The following is a 27,646-nucleotide window of genomic DNA, read 5'->3' on the forward strand; positions in this document are numbered from 1 at the left end:
AACAGAAGGAGGCGGCTCAGACTGAAGTCTACACAGACGCGGTCATATGTTGCCATGAGATCTGTCATCTTTCAGATTCTTGCAGCCTATATTGTTTTCACCTCATCAGAAAGAGGTAAGCACAATGAAAGGCAATGAATGCTTACAAGGAACAAAATGGTTTTAACTCTGAATGTCTTTTTTTAGGTTACTTCTGGCACTTGACAGACCTGCATTTAGACCCTAACTACACAGTGACCACAGACCCTGGTAAAGTGTGTCCATCTGCAGGGGACCAGCCAGTACCAGGGGCAGGAAAATGGGGAAATTATCTGTGTGACTCTCCAGGTTCCCTCATTAACTCATCCATATATGCAATGAAAACTATCTTGCCTAACCCGGACTTCATACTGTGGACTGGGTAAGTACAAAGTCCATGGCTGCCTGAGGAGCATTCTCTCTGACTGCTCTATTTCCTTAGTTGCTGGTAAATAAAGTGTTACATGGACCCCTCTGAATTGTCCATGAAAATATGCTTCCCTACTCAAGGGCTGCATGTTATAATGACAGGCATATTTGTTGTTGCATAACAGCTAAAAAGACATGCTAGAGCAGACTTATGAACCCAGCTCATCCTGAGAGTTTACTCGCATGTAAGAAAGTTAGTTAGTGAGTACAGTAATGATCAAACAACTTACAAATGACATTCTTCTCCATTGAGTACAGAATTGCATGCAGATTTCTTCCAGCCATTATGGCCCAGATGCCTTCTCCACATTAAAGCAGATCTCTACACTGTGCCCAAGAATGTCCCACACTTTGCTCCTAAATAATATATGCTCTTCTCTGATAGTTTGTCATGTCTTTCCCAAGAAATAGTATACAAGTGGCTCCCAAATAAATGTTTATAAGGACCTGTTTATAAATGACTAAATTATATACCTCCAATGATATACAGTGCCCTCTGAGGTTATTTAATATCAATGCCATACATTTTCCATATAAACAATGGCCACGAAAAAATAATAATTTGACTTTTAGCTTTTAATATATAATTTATTCATTTTATTTTTACTTAATTCACCTAAGTGCCAGGTTTCAGCTCACTTAAATCATTTTTTGGAGAACTTGGAAAAGGTGTCACTTCTATGATACGTTTTTCTCTTATGTTTTTTCTCAGTCTTATTAACAGTAAGTTTATCTTTTATGGTGTATTTTAAGTGGGCAACCTCCTTCTCTCATATGTTTCAATATCACATCACTAAGAATAAGGCTCAATGGCCAGATATAGTTGTTAATAGTGAAATGGCAAGACTGCTCAATTGAATTGTCACAGGAATCATTTATTATCTTGCTGTCTTTTTTTGGCCCATGTTTTTGTTTCAGGGATGACACCCCACATGTACCTAATGAAAAACTGGGTGAGAAAGTTGTTTTGGATATTGTGGAATGGCTGACAACTCTAATCTCAGAGGTATTTCCAGGTAATGTGCCAAGAATAATTAATAACACTTACTATTCATAGTTTTATAACTTTTATGAATAGATGGAATAAGGCCATTTACAACAAATATTTGCAGGTTGCAACAAGCAAACGAAAACATTTTCTCCCTACATTACATTCATATAGTTAACCCCTTAAGGACGCAGGGTTTTTTCGCTCATTTCTCGCTCTCCACCTTCAAAAATCCATAACTTTTTCATTTTTCCGTGTACAGAGCTGTGCGAGGGCTTATTTTGTGTGTAACAAATTTTACTTTCCTGTGATGTTATTTATTATTGCATGCCGTGTACTGGGAAGCAGGAAAAAAATTCCAAATGTGGAAAAATTGAAAAAAAATGCATGTGCGTCACGTTCTTGTGGGCTCTGTTTTTACGACTTTCACTCTGCGTGTCAAATAACACGTCTACTTTATTCTTTGGTTAGGTGCGATCGCAGTGATACCAAATTTATATAAGTTTTATTGTGTTTTAATACATCTTCAAAAATTAAACGAATGTGTACGAAAAAGAATTTTTTTTTTTGCCATCTTCTGATGCTAATAACTTTTTCATACTTTGGTGTATGGAGCTGTGTCATTTTTTGCGAAATGAGCGGACGTTTTTATTGCTACCATTTTGAGGACTGTGTGACATTTTGATAACTTTTTCTTACATTTTTTATGTTATGCAAAAAGGTGTAAAAGTCGTATTTTGGACATTTGGGCACCATTTCCCGTTAAGGATGGCAATAACCTTTTTTATATTTTTATAGATTGGGCATTTTGGGACACGGCGATACCCAATGTGTTTGTGATTTTTATTGTTTATTATGTTTTATATCAGTTCTAGGGAAATTAATATTTTGTAAATTTTTTACATTTTTTTTTACTTTTTTTTTCACTATTTCTTAGACCCTCTAGGGTACATCAACCCTAGATGGTCGGATCGTTCCTACCATATACTGCAATACTACACTATGGCAGTATATGGTGTTTTTGCAAATGATACATTACAATGAGCCACTGGCTCATTGTAACGAATCTCAGGAAACCATGCAGCCTCGTGTCTGACGAAGACCCGAGGCTGTCATGGCAACCGGTCGTCGCCCCCCAATGACGTTCGGGGGAGCGACAATTGGAAGAAACATGACAGCGCCCATGCGCCGCCACATTTTAAGTGCCACCAGCGACTTTGCCGGTGGCAGAGAAGAGGTTAACACCGACTGTGGGTGTTAGCGATGGGTCTTTGCTGCAATATGCAGCCCATGAGCCCTCTTCATACACCCTTCATGTGTATGTTTAGAAAAGTGGCCTTCAGAAAAATGTAGTGTAGCTTGTTATATACAGCACTCCTTACACAGTGAAATATCCTAGTGTTACACATTGCAGATAATGATAGTCAATATTATCATGTTGTTGCATGTGGATTTATGAGTGATTTGTATTGTTGAAGGCTCAGTGGCATGGGTCTCATTTTTACCACTTTCACTTAATGGGGCACATTTACTTACCTGTCCGAGTCGCGATCCCCGAGGTGCTTTCCCCAACGGTCCTGCAATGTGCCGCTATCCACGTAGATCTTGCGCCCGATATCCTGCATGTGTCGCTCCACGCTCAGGTCTCAGGTCTGCCTTAGTTCACCATCTTCCCGGTGCATGTAAGTTTATTGTCTTGGGACACAAATTTGAATGTTAAATCCTGCACTTAGTCTGAATCGGTCGGATCGTCCGACGTTCCGTCCCCCCATTTCTGTCACATGAAAGTCGGCACCGATGTGCCAAAATCCGATCGCATGCGTCAAAAAAACCCTTCTAAATGCCGATATTCCGACGATAGTGCGGTCCGCGGACACTTAGTAAATGAGCCCCAGTGTGTTAGCTGTGATGCAGAAAGCACAGCACTGCGATCTTTGGCCATGCAGTCTTTGTCACAGAGTCAGTTTAAATCTAGAGTATTTAATGGAGAATTTTAGTTTTTAAATTTTAGTGAACTGGTTGTCTATTTTTATGTTTTGGGTGCACTGTGTGGGCATTTCATTATTTAGTATAATTTCCACTTTCTCATCTCTGGTGGTCTGAGGGGCCAGACACCCCCCATTCTGGAGAAAAATTCAGATCCCACTTAGGGCCTATATGTGTGAGACAATTACAGCTTATCTTATTTATGTGCTGTGATCTGTGTTGAGAATACCCCATTATGTTAAACCACAGGAAGACACTTCAAAGTAAAAAAAAAGTTAAACAACATCTACCATCATATATAGCAGTGGTGGCGAAACTATGGCACTGGTGCCAGAGACGGCACTCAGAGCCCTCTGTGTGGGTACCCAGGCCATCACCCCAGCATGAAGTTCACCAGACAGGACTCAAAGAATCTTCCTACAATGATAGGCGAATTTGCCCTCCTCGTTTCAACTGCGTTGGTGTCTTTAGGAGACTGAACGATTGAAAGTTGTCAAAGAACAAGGAGAAATAATTACTGCTTAAATTGCTGTGCTGGCCCTTTGCAATAAATAAGTGGCTTTTGGTTGAAGTTTGGGCTCTCAGGCTCTAAAAGGTTTGCCATCACTGATATATAGTGATCTTAGAATCCTATAATGAACTCACTCATTGTAATTTCTTCTTTTCTCTAGAAAAAAATAAGTTTTATAAAATATGCTAATGAGCTGGAGGCGCTCAGGCTTACGCTACCTCGAGGGGATAATCATTTATGTGTGCCCCTTCTATTCTTAATACAGACGGGTTCCACCTTCCAATCGTTCAGAATGTTGGTGACGTCAGATGCCAGTCTGAAAATCTTGTGAAGAAGATGTCACCGGTATTCTGACCTATTAGAAGGTGGAACCCATCTGTATTACTTTATGTATGTGCAACACCCTCGCCGATGCAATGGCGAGGGAGGGTTTGCGAATACGTCCCACCTGCATGTAATCCCATTACACAACATGGTTCTGATAGGACATAGGGATATTGCAGTGGTGAATCCTGCCTGGCAAGGCAGAGGTTAAGTATTTTGTATAATGCCAGATGCTGTTATCCAATGATATGTGTTACATCCTGTGCTCTGTAAGCTGAGATGTGATTGGAGGAGCAGCCACCACCTGACCAAAGGGAGGTAATAAAACCTCTGGCCAGGAATGTTCTGGATGATTATTCTAGTGTGGAATCCTAGGAGAATCAGTGAGTGAGTGAGTAATCTCTGTCTAGCCCATACCAGAGCAGGAAGAGCTTAGCCCCTGCCTCTGAAGAGTGGAGCATTAGACTAGAGCTAGTGTAGTGAGGAAAAGGGGTATCATCTTACCTTTGAAGGTGATACCTGAAGCCCTACAGGACAAGCTGAAGCTTCCTACCAGGACACAGCTGCCTCCCAGCCTGCCCTCTACATCCAGGCTGGTGAACTATCTCCTGAGGCTCCCTCCAACTCACATCTCGGCACCCTACTTACCTGTTAAAGGCACGTTTGCTGCGGTTCCTGCGGTTCAAATAAAGAACTGTAAGTTGTTTTCTTCAACTTCTGTCTCCGTCTGGTCCCTGCTAATACGGCTGCCTTCATCACCGGCACCCTGTCCATCACCCAGAGACTCACACTCGGGACACTAAGGGGTTGCCCCAGGGAGATCCGCTATAGCAGCCTCTCCCTCACCATTTCTTGCCAACACCACCCTGCTGGAGACCTGCCAGGCTGTAGGACAGCCCTCCGGTTCCCCCGTACCAAGCACCGTGACAATAGCGTGCTTAGGCCGCAACCGCCAGCCACTCCGGTACCGCGGGCCCCGGCTGTCTCCAGGCCTCACCTCAAGGGCTAGGCCCCGGTGGGGGATGTTGCATATGTCTCTACTAGCCCCGGGAGCCAGGAGGCAATGAGTTGACGTATGACTGAGCGCCTCTGGCTCTTTAGCATATTTTATAAAACAGTTTTTTTTCTGCAGAATCGCTCTGTTCAAGGAGTTAATGAAAATACTTTTAAAAAGTAGATATTGCAAAGAGAAAGTACACCATAGGAGTCTACCATCAGTATATCTGATGGCAGATGTCCTTTAAAAGTGCAATAGCTTAAAAAACGTAATGTGTAGCCTATTAATCCCTGTCTTCATACACTTTATTTACTGTATACAGTACAAACTCTTGCATTGTATTTCTGAATCCAGTTCTTCCTTTGGTAAATGCACAGGAACACTGACCATAAATAGAGACAGCCATGTTACCAAGTCTATTCTTGCATATTGTAATAAATATAGATACACAATGAGTCCAGGTTCTGTACATACAATATCTTGGTCCTAAAAGTGTGTGCTTTTTTTCCAACTAGGAACCAAAGTTTATGCTGCCTTAGGAAATCATGATTTTCACCCTAAAAACCAACTGCCTGCACAAAACAATTCTATTTATTATCAGGTGTCAGAACTTTGGAGACCATGGCTCAATCAAGAATCCATACCTACTTTTCAAAAAGGTAATACATTTGACTTATTAAAAATAAATAACTAAATACAAAAAATACACACAACTGATATTTCTTCTCTCTGTAGGAGCATTTTACAGTGAGCAGGCTGTGAAACTAGAAAATATGGGCCGTATTGTCGTTCTAAATACAAATTTATACTATGACTCCAATAGTATCACAGCCAATATGGAGGATCCAGGTGACCAATTTGTTTGGCTAGAAAACCAATTATCAGATGCTTCTCAAAAGGGAGAAAAGGTATTATTTATACATTCGCTAATTCTAAGGTGTTTATCACATCCCTTTTTTTGCCCTTTTGTCAATTTTTCTGGTGGAAATGCATTTCTTTGCGCCAAGATATACTCTCTGCACAGTTTGCTGCGCATGAGTTTATGCATGTTGCACCTGATTTATCGACAGAAATCCTGATGTTGCGGTTTTGAAAATGTTTAAGCCTAAGCTGGCATAGGCAAAAGTGTTTAATAGGTTGTGGAAAAATAAGCAACTTTGCACAGATGCAAACCAGGCGGAACACCCTCTAAGGGTGAAGACACACGTGGCGTTTTTAGGCCGTTTTTGGGCCGTTTTTAGTAGAGTGTTTTCAGATGCGTTTTTCAAAAACCGGATGCGTTTTTTAACACATGCGTTTTTAACAATCTGAAAACTAAAAACGGACCAAAAACGGCTTAAAAACGCCACGTGTGTCTTCACCCTAAGGGTGTGTTCACACGTACTGCTTTGACTCCATTTAGTAACTGAATCAAAGCACATGGGGGAGTGCCAGAGCCGGATCACATATATACGTCTCTATGGAAAAACATGTGATCGGTAACCAGCACCAAATGCAAGACATCGGTTGCAGGTTACAGATCGCACGCGTTTCCATAGAAACGTATATGCTATCGGACGGTGGGAAGCCCCGTGCACTTTAATTCTACACGGAATCAAAGTGCTAGGCGTGACTGCACCCTTAAATAAGTCAAATTATCCCAACCCCTTCCTACGTCCAAAAAAAAAAGACAGGTGCAAATTTCCAGACTAAAGATAAATGATCTCCATAATGTTAAAATATGACAGTGAAGACATTTCCAATGCCAATAACACCCAGCTGTGAATTATATTCCCTGTGAAACTAAGGAACTTCACTGAATCACTCCTTTACATATATAAATTAAAGTGATAAAGTGGGAGCTCCTATTTGTACAACAGTTACACTGCTAGTGTTATTGGAAACCTCGGATAACGCTAGCAGACACTGCTGTACTGTACAATAGAAATGCCGGACTGCGCTGTAAACGCTCGGGTGTATTCATGAGCCGGCGGTCCGAGGTGCTGCTGCTCCCCCGGACCGCCCCTTCCACTACATAGGCCGGTGGTGACTGCCTAGCTTTATGCAGCAATCACCCCCTAATCCCGCCCTCTCATAAATACGCCCGACCGCTTACAGAGCGGTGCCTTTTTATGGGTGACAGGTCCTCTTTAAATATAACCCAGGAGCTGAAAAATTGCTTTTAATACTTATCAATATACTTGTTTGTCCTCCAGCGTCTTTTCGTTTTCACTTAATGGAAAAGTCAATTTTTGGTCCGATTTATTTCTCTACATGCTTTTGCAGCAGTCACTGCTTTGTTCTTCTCATACGGAACACAAAATCTCCTGCACACACATAGGTGACATGCTTTACACCTGTAGCCACCACTAGAGGGAGTCTGTTGCACACATTTAACCCCTTTAGGACACAGACAGTTTGTAAATTGAAGCTCAGTCTCTTTTTTTTGTAATCTGAGATGTGTTGTTTCATATGCTTATAACTTTTGAACACTTTAACTTAGCAAAGTGATTTTCATATTGTTTTTTTTCATGACATGTTGTTCTTCATGCCTGCGGTAAATTTAGTTTGATGTGTTCCGCACTTATTATTATTATTTTTTTTTTTTAATTGTCGAAAAGTTTTTTTAAAAATCACCTTTTTCAAAATTCTAAATGATCTCCTTTTCAGGCAGATAGTTTTACCACCAAAAGTAGTTACTAACATTATCCATATGTCTTCTTTATGTTTCCATAATTTACTTTTTTGGGAATCATTATTGTTTTAAATGAGCTTTGAAATACAGGCGGTCCCCTACTTAAGAACACCTGACTTACATGCGACTCCTAGTTACAAACAGATCTCTGGATGTTGGTAATTTACTGTACTTTAGTCCTAGGCTACAATAAACAGCTGTAACAGTTATCAGAGGTGTCTGCATTGAAGCTTTATTGTTAATCCTGTTTCTTATGACAATCCAACATTTTTAAAATCCATTTGTCACAGAGACCAAAAACATTTTGACTGGGGTTACAATAATAAAGTATACAGTTCCGACTTACATACAAACTCAACTTAAGAACAAACCTGCAGAACCTATCTTGTACGTAACCTGGGGACTGCCTGTATATAATATATCACTCCATTTTCAAATCTTAAAATCTACACATTCAAAAATTACACTGCTCATGTGGTAGTAGCCAGGCAATTACTGGAGACCCCCCAGAGTAAATAAAACAAATACTAGAGACCCCTGAGCAGACGACATAGACTAATAATACTATAGACCCTCAGTGCAGACTAATAGTACTGGAGACCCCAGGGCAGATGACAAATACTGAAGAACCCCAGAGCAGACAGCAAAGCGCCCCAAGAGCAGACAAAAATAAATGTTCTATTTTTTTGCATATGTCCTATATGATTTGTAAAGCGCTACGGTTTATGATGGTGTTTATAAATAAAGATAATTATTAAATACTCTCCTCTGGAGCTCTTCTTCTTTTCCATGCTGCTTCTTCTCTGCTTTGTATAGAGCGGTGCTACAGTGGTGCAACCCTCTTTAATGGAGCCCTTCAGCCTTTTCATTATTAAACCAATCACATCCTTCGTTAGGGTACAAAATATCCTTTTTAGGCCTCATTCACACTTGCGTTGCAGATCATGTCAGAGTCTGATCAGAGAGCGATCAGGGTTTGGTCAGTGAAAAAACAACATTTTTCAATCAGTTTTCAGTCAGAGGTTGTTCAGTGTCTCAGTTTTTCATGCATGTTTTTGGTGTTTTCAATGCATTTTTGATGCATTTTTCACACGCAGATAATGCGTGTGAAAAAGACTCAGGGCTGAGCTCCATCTTTTCTATGGCAATTGATCAGTGAAAAACGCATTGCACTTGCATTGGACTCAGATTGCAATGCGTTTTTGATGCATCTCCATAGACTTACATTTTTTTAATGGCGTGTGCGCGTGAAAAATAAAGCAGGTCTGAAATAACCGATTTATTACAATAGGTCATTATGCAATGCAAGTTTTGCGCATCAAAATCACGTGCAGAACACGCACGTGAAAAACGCAAGTTTGAAAGAGACCTAAGCTTTACTTCTTCATGTTAAAAATTGCCTGTTGGCTTTGGCGTTAAGGGGGTAAACCTCTCCGTACCAAATTATCTTTGGTATTTTTCAATGTGTTAATACCCTGATGCTCATGTTGTAAACATATTTTAAAAGGTGCTCTGAAATTTAACCAAAGGAGGTGAGAAGAAGGTCTGTTTTAAAGCTTTGCTAGTGTACTGTGAAGGCTAAAGAGAATTCCAATCATTGGCAAGTATAATTGTCAGCTTTCTTCAACACTGAAGAATGAACACTAAAAATGGATACCTAATGCATCATTTTTATCATGAGTCTAATTATTACTACTACTTTTTCTTCCTCTTCTACTGCTACAGAACCAACAATAGAGTGGGTTCTTGATAACTCGAATTTAGTGATGCATTTCTGTGCATTTAGCTTACAGAACATGGATACATCTACTATAACCAACTAACTATTGCAGGTTTACATTGTGGGACATGTGCCTCCAGGATATTTTGAAAAGAAACGTGGGAAGCCTTGGTTCAGGGAAAACTTCAACAAACGGTATATAGAGATTATTCAGAAATACAACAAAGTGATACAGGGACAGTTTTTTGGACATCACCACACAGACTCTTTCCGAATGTTCTACAGTGACTCAGGTAGCTATATTTTTTATTTCAATATAATAGCTTTTTAACATACCATGACCTTATGAGAAGATATTATTTTTTAAATATTATATGTTTTAAAATGTAAATGATGAGCCCTCTCCATACATGGCAGGTGCATCGGGTCATAGAACAACCTGAATTCAGATGAGTTAATCTATTCTAAGAGTGCTTGTCCAAGGACATTTTTGTCAATTTCACAGCATTTGTGATTTTTTTTTCCAGCTTCCTAATGCATTACTTGTAGTATTAAGTGGTGCAACTAGAATTTAATAAGAGGAGACCCAGGTAGATGAGGTAATCAATTCTAAGAGTGCTTGTCCAAGGACAAATATTCCCTAATTTAACAACTGCCAACCTAAGTTATAAGGTGTATGTCATGTGTTATTTACAGATACACTTTATTGGAAGGAAGTGAATATATAATCACATCACAGGGCCCATTTAATTTCAATCAAGTTTTATATTCACCAGTCAGTACACAGATAGCTTGTGAAAGAGAGTACAAGGAGCCTGTATTCTTTAGCGAGGGTCAGTGAGCATATAAAAATCAATTAGAGAAGAAAATGTTTTGGCCAGTACTCACATCTGCAGTGCAGCCAATGGGCAGCCATTACTTAAAGGAAGGAGGACCTTATCTAATTTTTATCTAAAAAAAATTATTTTTAGTGTCCACTCTAAGATCATGAAAATCTGAACTGAAATGAACAAAAAATTGTGTTCTAGGGCCAAAACAACCTGTACAGCAATACATTGCAATCTGCTTTCAAACCCTGAAGAAAGTTTTCAGCTTCCCTGTAATATTACCACAACGGAAAGGAAGCATTGCATGGTGCCTACAGAAACCACATGAGCATGGCAGGTCTTCTAGATGTCTGCATTCTCCTAGTATATAAAACATGTTTAAATGTAGGCCGTAGGATATATTCACATGGCTAAAATCTGCACAGAATAGACATAGATTTTAAATATAATAAATATAATAAAATATTATACAGTATATATGCATTATAATGAAGATAGACAGTTTGGAATGAAGACTGAAGTTCTGCTAATTGATTGCACATTTGGATGGACTTTGTCTATGTCTTGCACTCGTGTATTTATATGCCAGTGTTTTAAAAAATTACCAAAGTATATCAACATAAAACCTTCTATTTTGCAAAAAAGGTGATAATCATAATTAGAGACTGTAGCACAGAGAAAGATTCTTCTAAATTTTCTGAAGGTTACAACAGTCATGAAAATTACAACATGCTGGTTGCAACATGAAAATTGCTGGCTGATTCAGTGAAGATGGCAGGTATATGGTGTCACAATATTTAAAGCTTAACTGTAAAGTTACTTGTCAAAAAAACGTTTTAGCAGAGCTGGAGAGAACTCTGAGAGAACGATACCTGTAGCATGCTTGAAGCTACTTCCTATCCTGAGATATAGGGTTAATAGATATGATGCTATCTGTAAACCCTCTCAGCTTTTCCTGAAGTGGGCGGGCCTTCCTTTTTGTAACATCAGCCATGGGCAATGATGTCAGTAGCACTCAATGCATTCACACGAACGTGCACAAACCACTCAGCCAATAAGGATACAGAATTAGAATAAACCCCTAAAAAGAATTTATATGGGGTTGAGGGTGAGCATTGTAACCCCTAACATGCTGGTCAAAATGTAATACAAAGTGAATGGTGCAGAGTAAAAATTGCATTGCAGTTTGTCAAATATGCTATTGTAGTGACAAATGTATTTTGCCTCACTCATGCCACTGCGGACAAAGGAGTCAAAAATCATTCACTAGATTGGTGTTGCCCTGAGGTACCAGTACAATAGAAATACCAAGAAGTGACCCTATTTTGGAAAGAGTACACCTCAAAGAATGTATCTAGGGTTGTATGAGCATTTTAACCTGTAAGATGCTTGCTCAAATATAAAACAAACTGAATGATGAAGAATAAAAAGTACATTGTTTTCTCAAATGTGCCATTGAAGTGACAAATGAGAAAAAAAATATCCATTATGTCATATTGTGTCCAGCTCCTGCGAAGGGAGCCAAACACCACACCCCAAAAATCATAATATGTGTTCTGTTGGGTACCATAATACCCCATTTGGGGCAATAATCAACAAGCTGAGCACACGGCAGGGCTTAGAAGGGAAGGTGCGGCATGATATATAAGCTGTGCTTAGTACATCAGGGTAAAATCAACATCTAAATGTCCAGGGATGTGTGATAAATACAAAGCACTCTTTCATACATAGTCCTGGTTCTTCTGGGCATTTTTCACAATGGTAATTATTTTCCTTCCAAATGCCCTTCCCTTCTTGGCAGTTTGGGGAACTTCTCCTGGAAAGTGCTGCCCTGGTACAATACATGTTGTGGCCTCGCTTCTAGAAGTGCTGGCACTCCATCTTTACTGGTCTCCAAAAAGAAAATACTTAATAACCACATCTTGAAACTCCAGAAAAGTTCCCCTCCGGCCTGCACATCGATATAACACATAAGCATTATATAGTGCTGTGTGCATGATGTGCACAACCAGCTTCTTGTACCACACCCCTGATTTCTGCATGGCGTTGAATGGTTGAAGCACCCCTCCCATGCACTTGTAATAATCCAGTATGCAGTCAAGTTTGGGGGCCTCTGTACTGGTACCTCGTACAGGGGATGGGGTGCTGGTGTGCCCATGTATTGTTGTTAATACAAGGACCTCTCTCTTGTCCTTGTACTCAACACACTGTCAGCACCTATCCAGCAAATGTGCAACCCAGCTTGGCGCTGGCTGTCCGACTAGGTAAGTGGTGGCGAACTCGCCCTGCAATGTCCCTGCGGGCTAAGGCCCTGCCTTATATATATATACACTCATCGGCCACTTTATTAGGTACACTGTGCAGGTGTTGGACGGGTTGGACCCCCTTTTGCCTTCAGAACTGCCTCAATTCTTTGTGGCATAGATTCAACAAGGTGCTGGAAGCATTCCTCAGAGATTTTGGTCCATATTGACATGATGGCATCACACAGTTGCCGCAGATTTGTCGGCTGCACATCCATGATGTGAATCTCCCGTTCCACCACATCCCAAAGATGCTCTATTGGATTGAGATCTGGTGACTGTGGAGGCCATTTGAGTACAGTGAACTCATTGTCATGTTCAAGAAACCAGTCTGAGATGATTCCAGCTTTATGACATGGCGCATTATCCTGCTGAAAGTAGCCATCAGATGTTGGGTACATTGTGGTCATAAAGGGATGGACATGGTCAGCAACAATACTCAGGTAGGCTGTGGCGTTGCAACGATGCTCAATTGGTACCAAGGGGCCCAAAGAGTGCCAAGAAAATATTCCCCACACCATGACACCACCACCACCAGCCTGAACCGTTGATACAAGGCAGGATAGATCCATGCTTTCATGTTGTTGACGCCAAATTCTGACCCTACCATCCGAATGTCGCAGCAGAAATCGAGACTCATCAGACCAGGCAACGTTTTTCCAATCTTCTACTGTCCAATTTCGATGAGCTTGTGCAAATTGTAGCCTCAGTTTCCTGTTCTTAGCTGAAAGGAGTGGCACCCGGTGGTCTTCTGATGCTGTAGCCCATCTGCCTCAAAGTTCGATGTACTGTGCGATCAGAGATGCTTTTCTGCCTACCTTGGTTGTAACGGGTGGCGATTTGAGTCACTGTTGCCTTTCTATCAGCTCGAACCAGTCTGCCCATTCTCCTCTGACCTCTGGCATCAACAAGGCATTTCCTCCCACAGAACTGCCGCTCACAGGATGTTTTTTCTTTTTCTGACCATTCTCTGTAAACCCTAGAGATGGTTGTGCGTGAAAATCCCAGTAGATCAGCAGTTTCTGAAATACTCAGACCAGCCCTTCTGGCACCAACAACCATGCCACATTCAAAGGCACTCAAATCACCTTTCTTCCCCATACTGATGCTCAGTTTGAACTGCAGGAGATTGTCTTGACCATGTCTACATGCCTAAATGCACTGAGTTGCCGCCATGTGATTGGCTGATTAGAAATTAAGTGTTAACGAGCAGTTGCACAGGTGTACCTAATAAAGTGGCCAGTGAGTGTATATATATATATATATTTACTAGCTGTAGTTCCCGAGGTTAGGGAAATAACTGTAGCTCCCGGGATAGTAAATAACTGCTATTAACTATAACAAAATAGTCTATAGATACATATAAAATATTTTTTGTTAACCCCTTCTGTCTCAGACTGTCTCTGTCACATTGTCTCTGGTAGTCTCTTACAGTGACAGTCTGTCTCTGGCAGTCTCTTTCAGTGACTGTTTCTGGCAGTCTCATTCCAGTGACTGTCTGTTGTGGGCACTCTCATTCCAGTGACTGTCTGTCTTTGACTGTCACTTTGTCTATGGAGAGATTTATCAGAAGTGTCTGAGAGCAAAACTGCTCTAGTTGGCCATGGCAACCAATCAGAGCTCAAGTTTAATTTTCCCACAGCTGTTTTTAAAATTCAGCTGATCTCAGACACTTCTGATAAATATCTCCCATCTCTGTCTATATCCATCTTACCTCACACATAAGTATCTTATACTCAATGACCTGTGGCTGAGCAGCAACCAATCACGGCTCAGCTTCCAACTGCCACAGCATCAGCAGACAATGGCTCGTGTATATGGTGGGTAATAAATGGATTTTGTAAAGTACTTGGTGGAAATTTCAGGTCAAAAGACTGTGACTGTGCAAAATTTGTCGGCGGTTAACGCAACGATGCAGATTCCTTTAGCAGACATACATACAAACATACACACACATACAATCAGCTTTAGATTATATATATTATATTATATTTATATATATATATATATATTAGCTGTAGCTCCCGGCGTTGCCCGGGATAGTAAATAACTGCTCTTAGCTACAACAAAATAGAATAGGTTAAAAAATAATTTTATATGTATCTATAGACTGTCTATAGTCACAGACTGTCACTGACTGTCCCTTTGTTATAAACTTTTTTTCACATTCATTTCCAGTGACTGTCTGTGTCTGACACTCTCATTCCAAGGACTGTCCGCCTCTGGCATTCTCATTCCAGCGACTGTCACTTTGTCTATGGGGAGATTTATCAGAAGTGTTTGAGAGCAGAACTGCTGTAGTGGCCAGTGGCAACCAATCACAGCTCAAGTTTCAATTTTGCACAGCTGTTTATAAAAATACAGCTGATCTCTGATTGGTTTCCATGGGCAACTGGAAGTTTTACCTCAGACATTTCTGATAAATCTCCCCCATCTCTCTATCCCTATTCATCTTACCTCAGACATAAATTTTCTTCTTCTCGTTGCCTGTAGTAGCCGATCAAAGCTCAGAGCTCATATTAATGGTATGTGGCAGAACAGCAACCGATCACGGCTTACCTTTCAACTGCCACAGTAGCAGCAGCACACAATGGCTTCTGTATATGGTGGTTAACCCCTTATCACTGACATTAATTTTCAACTTAATAACCAGACCAGAGATTATGGGACTTTTATTTGATCTATTTAATTATTATTATAAACTGATTTTTACTTGTTATTTACACATTCCATACTTGGGCTTGAACAAGCTGCGCATGCTCAGTTACATACAGCCGGGTCCTGCCAAGAGGCGAAACCTGACAAGAAGAGGAGCCGGCAGCCTCGGAGCTGGTCCACAGGGGACATACTTACATGTCGCGGTTATGCTTGACTGTGGCGTGTAAGTGTTTAAACACCTGGGATCGGAGTTTTTCCGATCCCGGTTGATAGTGACGAGTCTGGCCTGTGACATCACAGCCCAACACCGGCACCAGCGAGACCTGGTGTTCCAAGATATTCTTCTGACGCGCCACCGTTGAGAGACGTGGCGTCAGAAGTAGTACCCTTAAAGGGGTATTCTGGGAATATGAACGTCTGACACAAAAACCCATGATGATATAAATAAATGAATATAATAATACTCAATGTCATTAGTCACAAAATGGAGCTTCAATAGTTTGATTTTCTGATTTACAAAATTTATGGCCTCTCTAAAGTAGGTGGAGTTATCACTAAGATGGCCGCCACTGGAAACTACAAGTTCCATGATCCTTTAGTTCTCAGTAACTCTGCCTCCCTCTTATGATCTGCTCCCAGTGATGATATAACAGACTTTCTTGCTCTGTTACCATAGTAATGATGTGTAACTGCCATCACCACAACACTGTCCATACTGGATGCACTGCAACCAACCGACTACAGCCAAACATAGTGATGATCACATGAACGGCCCAGGCAGGTGCAGGACATGTGATGTGGACATGTGACCAGCGGCCATCTTCTGTCCTGTGTCTGCTCTGCAACGGACCGCGCGGAGGAAATCTACGGACTGATTAAAGGGCCAGTAGCATTTTAATTCTTCATTACAGTCTATGTCACCAGCATTTTCTGCTAACAACTAATTACACATTAGCTTATATTTTAAGGACCCATTTGTATATGAATTATGCTGATTCCTGGAATACCCCTTTAATGACCACCGTAATAAGCCAATAGAGTGGTCATTAAGGAGTTAATAAGTGGATTTTGGAAAGGGAGAGGTATAAAATGTCGGCTCAAAACCTGGTCTAAGACATTCCCCGAATCACAGGCAACAACTGTGCAAAATTTGGTGATTGTAAACACGATGGTACAGATTCCTTTAGTGGACATACATACATACATACATACCTACATACACACAGCTTTATATATTAGATATATGTACATGCCGTGCTATAAGGTATCTCTGGGATGCAGACATATTAGATTGCATGTGGTTATTGCACTGGGAGCAGATAATATTTCACAACAGTTTGAGTTCACAGTCAATCAGCTGTCAAACTGCAGCTGTTCTGTGTCTATAGATAAGGCTGTGTTTACACTTGTGCTAGTTGGTTTCCTTTGCTTTTTTGAAGGCTAGGATAGCATGGCCTGGGACCAAATCACAGTGAAATGTGCAAGAATTTTTGTATAATGTCCTTCAAAATAGGCAAAACTGTGACGAGTGCAAAAATTTGATATTTTTATAATTCAGCTTAAGACACTATGATAAATCTGGCCCATTCAAAAAAAAATAATTAACCACTGCTATAGTGGTATTGAGCCACTATCACTTACATACTGATGCAGTGCTACAGAAGATGAATCTAATAAAGTTGAAGTACAGGAACGTATTAAAGAGCGTTAAAATCGCTGAACACTGGAGCCCTGAAGCCCCCAAGGAAAGCGGAAAACAGCTTGTGTGCTCCATATATGCATAATTATGCACACTTTTTGCAGCTCGAGCTGGGACTCGAGAATGAGAATGGGATGAAGGAGGAGGTAAGAAGCGAGTGGTGCGCATTATTATGCGTATAGTGAGCACCCAAGCTGTTTTCCACCTCCCTCGAGTGCAGCTTGTACATCAGATAAAGTAGCAGGAGACAAAATTTAACAGTGCTTCTGTGATCACTGAGCCCACTGACTGATTGCAGATGTTATGCAAGTCAACAGGCTGACCAGACCTAGGGCACAGGGGGAGGTCCTCGGCCCAAATGCATATGTGTTTCCAGGGAAACGTATGTGATTAATAAGCCAGTCGCATGTGCGTTCGGGCCGAGGACCGCCCCCTGTGCGGTAGCGTCGCGTTATGAACGGACACCTAGCGGTACGTGTGACCGCGGCCACACTGCAGTGGATGGCAGATTAATGGGGTTTTTCAACTTACCTAAATAAAGTCCACAACTTTTTAATTTCAGGTGATCCGATTGGCAGCATGTTTATTGCTCCTGGAGTATCTCCCTGGAAAACTACTTTACCAGGGGTAATTAATGGAGCTAATAATCCTGGAATCAGAATGTTTGAGTATGACCGGAAGAGCCTTCAGGTTCTAGTAAGTATTCTTTAAAAAATTCAAAGGTATAGCATTAAAGGGGTTTTGCAGGAATTCTGGAAACCCCTATGGAGTACTACTCCCAGTTCCTAGGTTTTTCTGCCCTCTACCTGGTTAGAAGTTCCAGAGGGAAAGGACCACAGGACCACCTTTGCCCATTGAATGGCTTCCTTGGGACATCACTACTTCTGATCAAGGTGACGACATCTTTTGTTGCCTCAAATTCACTGGCCAAGTCCCATGATTGCCTGGCCCTGCTGGAATTTTCAGGAGGGCCAAAAACCAAAAGTTTCTGAGCGATGTGGAAATTGTATTTTTTAGTTCATAGCAGTCCAGTCTATGTACATGAGGAATAAATGTTTGTAAGCCTTTAATAAGTTGCAAACAAGGAAGAACGATCCAGCGTCTCAGGGGAATATGATGCTAAAAATTTTCTTTTATTGAAGTTCCAAAAAACATAAAATCGTTAGGCAAGATAGACAGCCTCTACTTTCATGGTTAGCAGGAAATGACCGACGCGTTTCGCTCAGGTGAGCTTACTCATGGTCTACTTACAAAGTGTGTGTTACAGCTATTTAAAGATCGCGGTCCCCCTCGGCGTGTGACGTCACAATCACATGATACATGACCATGCGAGTGACGTCACGGTCACGTGACCCGCGTCACATGACCCAGGAAGCTCCGCCCCCCGGAAGGCCGCGATTGTATAGAAAGTAAGTATTTGTATATACATATAAAATATAAAAACTTGTAAGGTATTAAAAGTGCCACTGGAAAAGGTAGGTGATGCATTTTGTGGATACATACAAACACAGCAGTTGAACATGTGAAACACATGGAGAAACTACAGATGACTAAAAGCTATAGGAGAAAAATATACCACAGTACAAAAACCAAGGGATTGTCAGAAGATAATCAGATAATACAATTTCTCTAATAACATAATATCAGATCCTGTCTCAAATTCATGCCCCAAGGTTGGGCAGTCTTCAAGACAAACATCCAATACGTCTCTCTATTGAAAAGCTTCTTCCTGTAGTCTCCACCTCTTATTGGTTTTGTAACTTTTTCTATTCCCTGCCACCTGAAAGTATCACAATTCCCGTCATGCGAGTCGCGGAAATGTTTTGAGGCGGCTGACATATTACTCAAATTTGTGTTTTTTACATCGGAAAGATGTTTTCTAATACGAGTTTTGAGGGAATTCGTGGTGCATCCTACGTATTGTTTCTCGCAAGAGGTGCAGGATATTAAATAAATGGTATAGGTTGTGTTGCAATTGAGGTAACTGGTTATGTTATATCTCTTTTTAGTAGTGTATGAAATAAAGAAATTGGTGGTAGTAAGAAATCCACACACTAAACATCTGGAATGCCCACATTTGTGGTTGCCTGGATGATGCAACCAGCTATAATTATATTGTTTATCGTTTCTGCTATTGAACAAGCTCGGAGATACAATTGATCCAATGGTGGGTGCTTTTTTTGAGATATACCTCACTCCTTGGGAGAGACAAATTCTGGCATTATTATCCTGCTCTAAAATTGGTATGAATTTATTCACTATGTTTCTGATTTGATTAAATTGTTTACTATATGTTGTAACAAACGCGATGGGTTTAATGTCAAGTAGACCGTCACAGTTTCTCTTTCTCGTAGGTTTGTTTTTTAATAAATCTTTACGGTTAATGTTTTCAATTCTTTTTTTAGCTAGGGATAAAGTTTTTTGTTTGTATTTTCTGTGTGTCAACCTATTCTCCCATTCTATAACATGTTTATCAAAAACTGCTTTGGTGGAACTGTTCCTGCGTAGTCGGACCAATTCCCCAAAGGGAATATTGTCCACCACGTGTCTGGGGTGGCATGACGTGGATAACAAAATTGTATTTCCCGCAACTGGTTTGCGGAAAGGCGACACTAACACCCTATTGCCCTGTCCCGTAAGGGTGACATCCAAGAAATCAATCCCCTGACCACCAAAATGAGAGGGGAACTTCAGGTTCATGTTATTAGTGTTGAGGTAATCGACAAAATTTACAAAATCCGCGTGGCTACCCTTCCAAATCCACAACAGGTCGTCTATGAAGCGGCCAAACCACTCCACAGACGACCTGTGCGGATTGGAATCCGAAAAGACGAAATGTTTCTCCCACTGAATCATATATATGTTGGCAAGGGAGGGGGAAAACTTCGCCCCCATAGGGGCCCCCTCCACTTGCAAGTAATATTGTGAATCGAACATAAAAAAATTGTTTTGAAGGAGAAAATCGGTTGACATTAGGATGAATTCCTTTAATTCAGCAGAATATGTGCTGAATTCGTCCAAATGTCTGGAAAGAAAAAGTAGGGCCTGTTGGTGTGGGATTGAAGAGTATAATGAAATCACGTCACAAGTCGCCCAGTTAAAAGTCTCCTGCCATGTGATGTGTTCCATTATCTGTAGTACATGTTTCGTGTCTTTTAGGGTTCCAGACATTTGGACGAATTCAGCACATATTCTGCTGAATTAAAGGAATTCATCCTAATGTCAACCGATTTTCTCCTTCAAAACAATTTTTTTATGTTCGATTCACAATATTACTTGCAAGTGGAGGGGGCCCCTATGGGGGCGAAGTTTTCCCCCTCCCTTGCCAACATATATATGATTCAGTGGGAGAAACATTTCGTCTTTTCGGATTCCAATCCGCACAGGTCGTCTGTGGAGTGGTTTGGCCGCTTCATAGACGACCTGTTGTGGATTTGGAAGGGTAGCCACGCGGATTTTGTAAATTTTGTCGATTACCTCAACACTAATAACATGAACCTGAAGTTCCCCTCTCATTTTGGTGGTCAGGGGATTGATTTCTTGGATGTCACCCTTACGGGACAGGGCAATAGGGTGTTAGTGTCGCCTTTCCGCAAACCAGTTGCGGGAAATACAATTATGTTATCCACGTCATGCCACCCCAGACACGTGGTGGACAATATTCCCTTTGGGGAATTGGTCCGACTACGCAGGAACAGTTCCACCAAAGCAGTTTTTGATAAACATGTTATAGAATGGGAGAATAGGTTGACACACAGAAAATACAAACAAAAAACTTTATCCCTAGCTAAAAAAAGAATTGAAAACATTAACCGTAAAGATTTATTAAAAAAACAAACCTACGAGAAAGAGAAACTGTGACGGTCTACTTGACATTAAACCCATCGCGTTTGTTACAACATATAGTAAACAATTTAATCAAATCAGAAACATAGTGAATAAATTCATACCAATTTTAGAGCAGGATAATAATGCCAGAATTTGTCTCTCCCAAGGAGTGAGGTATATCTCAAAAAAAGCACCCACCATTGGATCAATTGTATCTCCGAGCTTGTTCAATAGCAGAAACGATAAACAATATAATTATAGCTGGTTGCATCATCCAGGCAACCACAAATGTGGGCATTCCAGATGTTTAGTGTGTGGATTTCTTACTACCACCAATTTCTTTATTTCATACACTACTAAAAAGAGATATAACATAACCAGTTACCTCAATTGCAACACAACCTATACTATTTATTTAATATCCTGCACCTCTTGCGAGAAACAATACGTAGGATGCACCACGAATTCCCTCAAAACTCGTATTAGAAAACATCTTTCCGATGTAAAAAACACAAATTTGAGTAATATGTCAGCCGCCTCAAAACATTTCCGCGACTCGCATGACGGGAATTGTGATACTTTCAGGTGGCAGGGAATAGAAAAAGTTACAAAACCAATAAGAGGTGGAGACTACAGGAAGAAGCTTTTCAATAGGGAGACGTATTGGATGTTTGTCTTGAAGACTGCCCAACCTTGGGGCATGAATTTGAGACAGGATCTGATATTATGTTATTAGAGAAATTGTATTATCTGATTATCTTCTGACAATCCCTTGGTTTTTGTACTGTGGTATATTTACTTCGTTATCCGTGCGACTAAAGGGGTTTCCTACAGAAGGTGAGCTTAAAGGGGTATTCCCATCTGGGCATTCACATTTAATTAAATTCACTTGCCATATGTAAACATTTCTTCAATTGGATGTTAATAAAAAAAATCTTCATATGTGAAGATAATTTCTCATAAATGTAATCATGTTGTTCCTTAGAAACCAGATAGCTTCCTCGGATACGACCACGTCACACTCTGGCAGCAGTGGCCAGACTTGCGCTATAGAGTCCTGCCGGGCCTCCTGTCTTCGGCAATCATTACCACAGGACGCCTGTGCGACATGCAGTAACTCCCGGACATTTCATATACAAAACCTTTTTGTTTATTTATGCAATCTCTCAGGCAGAGGTGGCCGTATCCGAGGAAGCAATCTCGTTTCTAAGGGACAACATGGCTACATTTATGAGAAATTATCTTCACACAGGAACATTTTTTTTAATAACATCTAATTGAAGAAATGTTTACATATGGCAGATTAATGTAACTGAATGTGAGTGCCCAGACGAGAATACCCCTTTAACTTCTTTTGAGCCTTTAATAAGTTGTAATGATTATTTTCCAGTAGCTTTCCACTCTGTAGACTATCTGTAATTTACAGTTGTCTCTTAGCTGCTAGATGGAAGCCTAGCTGTGACTTACTTCTTCCCCTGTTGTCTTTGTCAGTGCGTTACTGGATTCAGCAGAGATTTTAGAGTGAAAAAAAGTTGAGAAAGAGTGAGGATGGTTATAGCAGTTCTAAATGGAGACAGGCATTTCTCTGATAAGATATATTACTAAGTTTCTTGCATCCCCTTGTATTATTGATACTTGATAATTACAGTGGCTTTTATGCTCTCTAATGTCAGAAAAAAATACCTTTAAGTGAGCTTCTTTGTGCACCAAGATGTACAGTGTTTTTTTTTCTACATTGTAGAGAACCAAAAACCATTTTAAATGTGCTGAATAAGTCAAATGACATCTACATACAGTATTCTAGGGGTTATGGTAAACTCGCTTTTCCTGCATGGCTGATAGCGAATTGTACACAAAATATCACTTATTATACACAACAAACTCCTATCGATGTTTCAGTTTACTCCCTTTGACTTCTAGAAATGTACTACCTCCACCAAGCATTATAATCTGTTTGCAGCCTCTCATAGAGAAATGCACTAAGATTTCAAAAATATTTTTGAACTTCAATTTTGATCGGCAGTGAATATCAGTTTCTCGGCTGCTGAGGTAATGCCCATGGTGCACAAACTGCCTCATGAGTGATTAAACTGGGAATATATAGAATATAGCATAATGGTCAACAACAACATGCTGGCAGCTGTACTATTACAACCACAGCCAGCGCATGTCAAGACGCAATTGGAATTGATGAACCAGAGGAGACATGGCAGAAGGTCATGTGGTCAGATAAGACCAAAACAGAACTTTTTGGTATTAACTACACTCGCATTGCTTGGTGGAAACAGGAGGATAAGAACAACCCCAAGAACACCATCCCAACTAATAATATGTATTATATATTAATATGTATTTTTAAATATTTATTAATATGTGATGTGTTTTTGTGTGATTTTTTTTACCTCTGGTTTTCACCTTTAACTGGGGCATCTGGGGCAGATGTTTGATCAGAGCTGCATTGGGTTTTGGCTCTCCTCCTCTCTGCAACGTACTGCATATAGGGAACCTGTCACCAGAAGTCCAAATTTTACAGGTGACAGGTGTGAATAGGCCTTGCAGAGTACACTACATGACACCCTGATTGACAGCTCTGGTCCCTTCTGTTCCCATAATATCCCCTGATGCGGGGAGGAGGTGGCACTAATTGCATATGCGTTTACAGTTAATTACTTATGATCAGGAATGAGGACCTTGTGTATTGTTTACATGCATTTCAGTGTAAACACATATGCAATTGTGCTGTCCCTGCAGGTTTAGAACTTTTCAAAATGAATTTCAAACTCACTTCACTTCAGCTCATCCACTTGGATCAACAATCAACAATGGACCAGGTGTCATGGCCTGGCGTTGGCTGTATAGATTTTAACTTATCAAACGCATGCGATTGATAAGCCGATCGCATGCGTTTCCCTGTTAACGCATGTGCGTTCGGGCCGAGGACCGCCCCCTGTGCGCTAGCGTCGCGTTATGAACGGACGCCTAGCGGATCGTGTGACCGCGGCCTAAGTGGTTATAGCTTTGGAACGCTATGAGATATCCAGGGAATTTTGAGATTGTTTTCTCGTGACACATTGTACTTCAAATTAGTTTAAAAATTTGGATGAAATCTTTTGCGTTTAGTTCTGAAAAAAAACAAAATTTGGCAAAAATTTAGAAAAATTCTTTATTTTCAACATTCTAAATTCTCTACTTTTGATGCAGACAGTTATAGCACCCAAATAAATTCATAACTTACATTTCCCAAATGTCTGCTTTATGTTGCCATGGTTTTTTAAGATTCCACATATTTTACTAGAATGTTATGAGGCTCAGAATTTAGGTATCATTTTTCAAATTTTTTGTAAAATCACCAAAAACTTTATTTAGATGGACCTGCTCAACTTGTAATTGACACTGAGAGGCCTAAATAATAGTGAGACTCGTAAATTACCCCATTGTGGAAACTACACACCTCAACGTATGAAAAACCACTTTTAAGAAGTTTGTTAGCGCTTTACGTGTTTTATAGGGGTTAAAACAAAATGGAGGTGCAGTCTGCAAATTGTAATATTTTTTCACAATACACCCATTTTGGGTGGAAAATTAAACATTTACAATGGATTAAACGAATAAAGGCTCCACAAAGTTTGATACCCAATTTCTCCCGAGTACACGGATACTCTATATGTGGTGGTAACCTGCTGTATGGGCGCACGGCCCGGCATAGAAGGGAAGGAGGCGCCATCCAGATCAGATTTGCTATGTCACATTGTATAGGCTATAATTTTTTTCTTTTTTTTAATGTGGACCTATAGGGGCTTATTTCTTTTGCCACATGAGATGCACTTTTCTGGTACGTAATTTGGGGGAATCTATAGGCTAATTGGTGAGATTTTATTAACTCTTTGTTGGTGGAGGAAATGAAAATCATCACTTTTCAGGAAGATTTTTATGGGGTTTTTTTTGGCCGTTTACCATACCATAAAAATAGTGGTCTTATTTTAGAGTGCATAACATTTTTTAAATCCCTTTTTAGAGCATTTTTATAGGGTATTAATTGAAAATGATCTTTTTTCTGGAGCTTTTTTTGTTTTGTTTTTTACGGGGTTCACTTTGCGGATCTAATAACGATTCTGTTTTATTATGCAGATTGTTACGGACGCAGGGATACCAAATATGTGGGGGGTTTGTGTATTTTATTCAATTGTACTGAATAAAAACCAATTTGGAGAAAATCTTGTTCATTTTAGCATCACCATCTTTTCATATGCATAACTTTTTTATTTTTCGGCTGACAAATCTAGTTAGGGTCTTATTTTTTGCGAGAAGAGTTGTTCTTTTTAGTGGGCTTATTTTGGAGTGCATAACATTTTTTAAATTAATTTTTAGAGCATTTTTTTTAGGGTATTAATTTCGGAACGTTTTTGCGTTTTTTTTTCTACGGCGTGTACAGTAATGATTCTGTTTTAATATACTGATTGTTACGGACGCGGCAATATCAAATATGCAGGGTTTTTTTGTGTTTTTTATACTTTATTAAGTGTTTTTATAGGAAAGTGACATTTTAGGGGCTTATATTTTAATGCATTTATTTTTTATTTATTCTAATGTATTAAGTTTAGTGTTTTTTACTTTTTTTTACTTATACATACTTGAACTTGAACCAGTGATGCTCTGATCACTGGTTTAAGTTCAATACACTGCTCTACAATACTATTTTTTATTGTAGAGCAGTGTAAACTGTCTGAGCAGGCAGGCGCATGCTCAGACAGTTTGCAGTCAGACCCGGAAGGGGTCTGACTGCCATGGAGACCGGGCAGCTCCGGGGCACATGCCAGTCCTCGGAGCTGCCCAGAAGTGGATCGGATCCCCCAGTAAGCGGCACGGGGGATCCGATCCACAGCGCAAAAACCCCTACACGCCGCGGTCATGCTTGACCGCGGCGTGTAAGGGGTTAACACCCGCGATCGGAGCCGGCTCCGATCGCGGGTGTTAGCGCAGGCTGTCAGCTGTACTAGACAGCTGACAGCCGCTGCTTCTGGCGCCGGCTCCGTTCGGGAGCCGGTGCCAGAAGCAGGACGTTATAGAACGTCCCCGTGCGCTAAGCATCTAGCCCCGGGGACGTACTATAACGTCCTGGTGCACCTAGGGGTTAAGGCCGCTGTCACACGTTGTGCTAGCACACAGGGGGCGGGTCTTGGCTCGATCCAAGACACTAGGGCCTGGGTATATCCGTATATATCCCATCAAGCCGAGGCCCGCTCCCTATTTTCTAGCCTGGCGTAATAAACACCACCCTAGTGGAATGTGTGACCGCTGCCTAACAGGCCATAAACAACCATTGGACCATCGTTTGCTCCTCTTGTGTCATCAGCAGGTGAGCGCCACTTAATACGGAATAGGGTGGAATAAATCTCTTGCAGGCCTGGTCAATCGGCTCTTGCATGAAATCCACAGTCTTGAGCATGTAGAAGTGAATGCAAGCTGTAGAAAAATGGCTGGTTAGCACACATACCGAAATCCTAATCATGTGCAGGGGACCTAAGATTTTGGGATTCATTTTAACATTTTTCATTATTATGTTTACAGGATATGGTCACTTACTACTTGAATTTAACATTTGCAAATCTCGAGTCTCCTAGATGGGAGAAGGAGTATCGTCTAACAGAAGCGTTTTTAGTTCCTGATGGATCTCCACAGTCTATGCACAAAGTACTAGAAAAAATATCTACTAACCACTGCTACCTACAAAAGTATTATGAATATAACTCAGTCAGCTATGATTTGGAAACATGTGGCGAGTCTTGTAAAATTGATCATGTGTGTGCCATTCGTGAAGTGGACTTCACTAAGTATAATGAATGTCTTAAGAATGGAAACTCATCTTTAAAGCTTCTCTCCCCTATAGCTCTGATGATCATGATGCTAATATGTCTGTTTCTGAAGTAAAACCACCAAAGAATATTTTACAGTCAACCTGTTTCTTGTAATTTGCCTTCTTTGGTTAAAATTCTAAATAAAAACTTTTAAAACATGTTGCTATAAGTTATTGGAGCATTCCAAAGCCCTGTCTTAATATGTCTCAAAACTGCAGCCAAGACACCACTGCCCCTTATACAAGCCGAACGGTCGCTAGCTAATAGTGCAAATCTAGGCCAGACACACGTTTACATTTTCACTCTTGGTTTGGACATTTACTGCATCTGAAAACCTGAATGTTTGAGCGAGCCCTGAGGCCGGCGGCACACGTGGCGTTTTGAACCAGTTTTTGGGCCATTTTAAAGCAGTCCGTTAAAAAAACGCATCCGTTTTTTTGAAAACACATCCGTTTTTGACTGGTTTTAACAATTATCTTATCCCCTTAAGGATGCAGGGTTTTTTCACTCATTTCTCGCTCGCTCTTCAAAAATCCAAAACTTTTTCATTTTTCCGTGTACAGAGCTGTGTGAGGGCTTATTTTGTGTCCGTAACAAATTTAACTTTCCCGTGATGTTATTTATTATTCCATGCCGTTTACTGGGAAGCAGGAAAAAAATTCCAAATGTGAAAAAATTGAAAAAAAAAAAATGTAAAAATTGTGTTTTAATACATTTTCAAAAATTAAACAAATGTGTACAAAAAAGGAAAAAAATTTTTTGCCATCTTCTGAAGCTAATAGCTTTTTCATACTTTGGTGTGCAGAGCTGTGTGAGGGGTAATTTTTTG

At 40.4% G+C, this 27,646-nt stretch overlaps 1 protein-coding gene across 1 annotated transcript; it reads left to right on the forward strand.

Annotated features, from left to right (window-relative positions):
• On the forward strand, positions 1 to 26,954 carry SMPDL3B (sphingomyelin phosphodiesterase acid like 3B). The gene is made up of 8 exons (XM_072136921.1): positions 1 to 115; positions 187 to 400; positions 1,366 to 1,463; positions 5,769 to 5,912; positions 5,989 to 6,161; positions 9,760 to 9,940; positions 17,697 to 17,830; positions 26,531 to 26,954. Exons 1-8 carry the CDS (start codon positions 55 to 57, stop codon positions 26,888 to 26,890), a joined length of 1,365 nt encoding a protein of 454 aa, XP_071993022.1. The 5' UTR covers positions 1 to 54; the 3' UTR covers positions 26,891 to 26,954.
• Positions 26,955 to 27,646: the final 692 nt, after the last annotated feature.

This window comes from Engystomops pustulosus, chromosome 2 (assembly GCF_040894005.1).
Source record: "Engystomops pustulosus chromosome 2, aEngPut4.maternal, whole genome shotgun sequence".
In the NCBI taxonomy this organism is placed as follows: domain Eukaryota; kingdom Metazoa; phylum Chordata; class Amphibia; order Anura; family Leptodactylidae; genus Engystomops; species Engystomops pustulosus.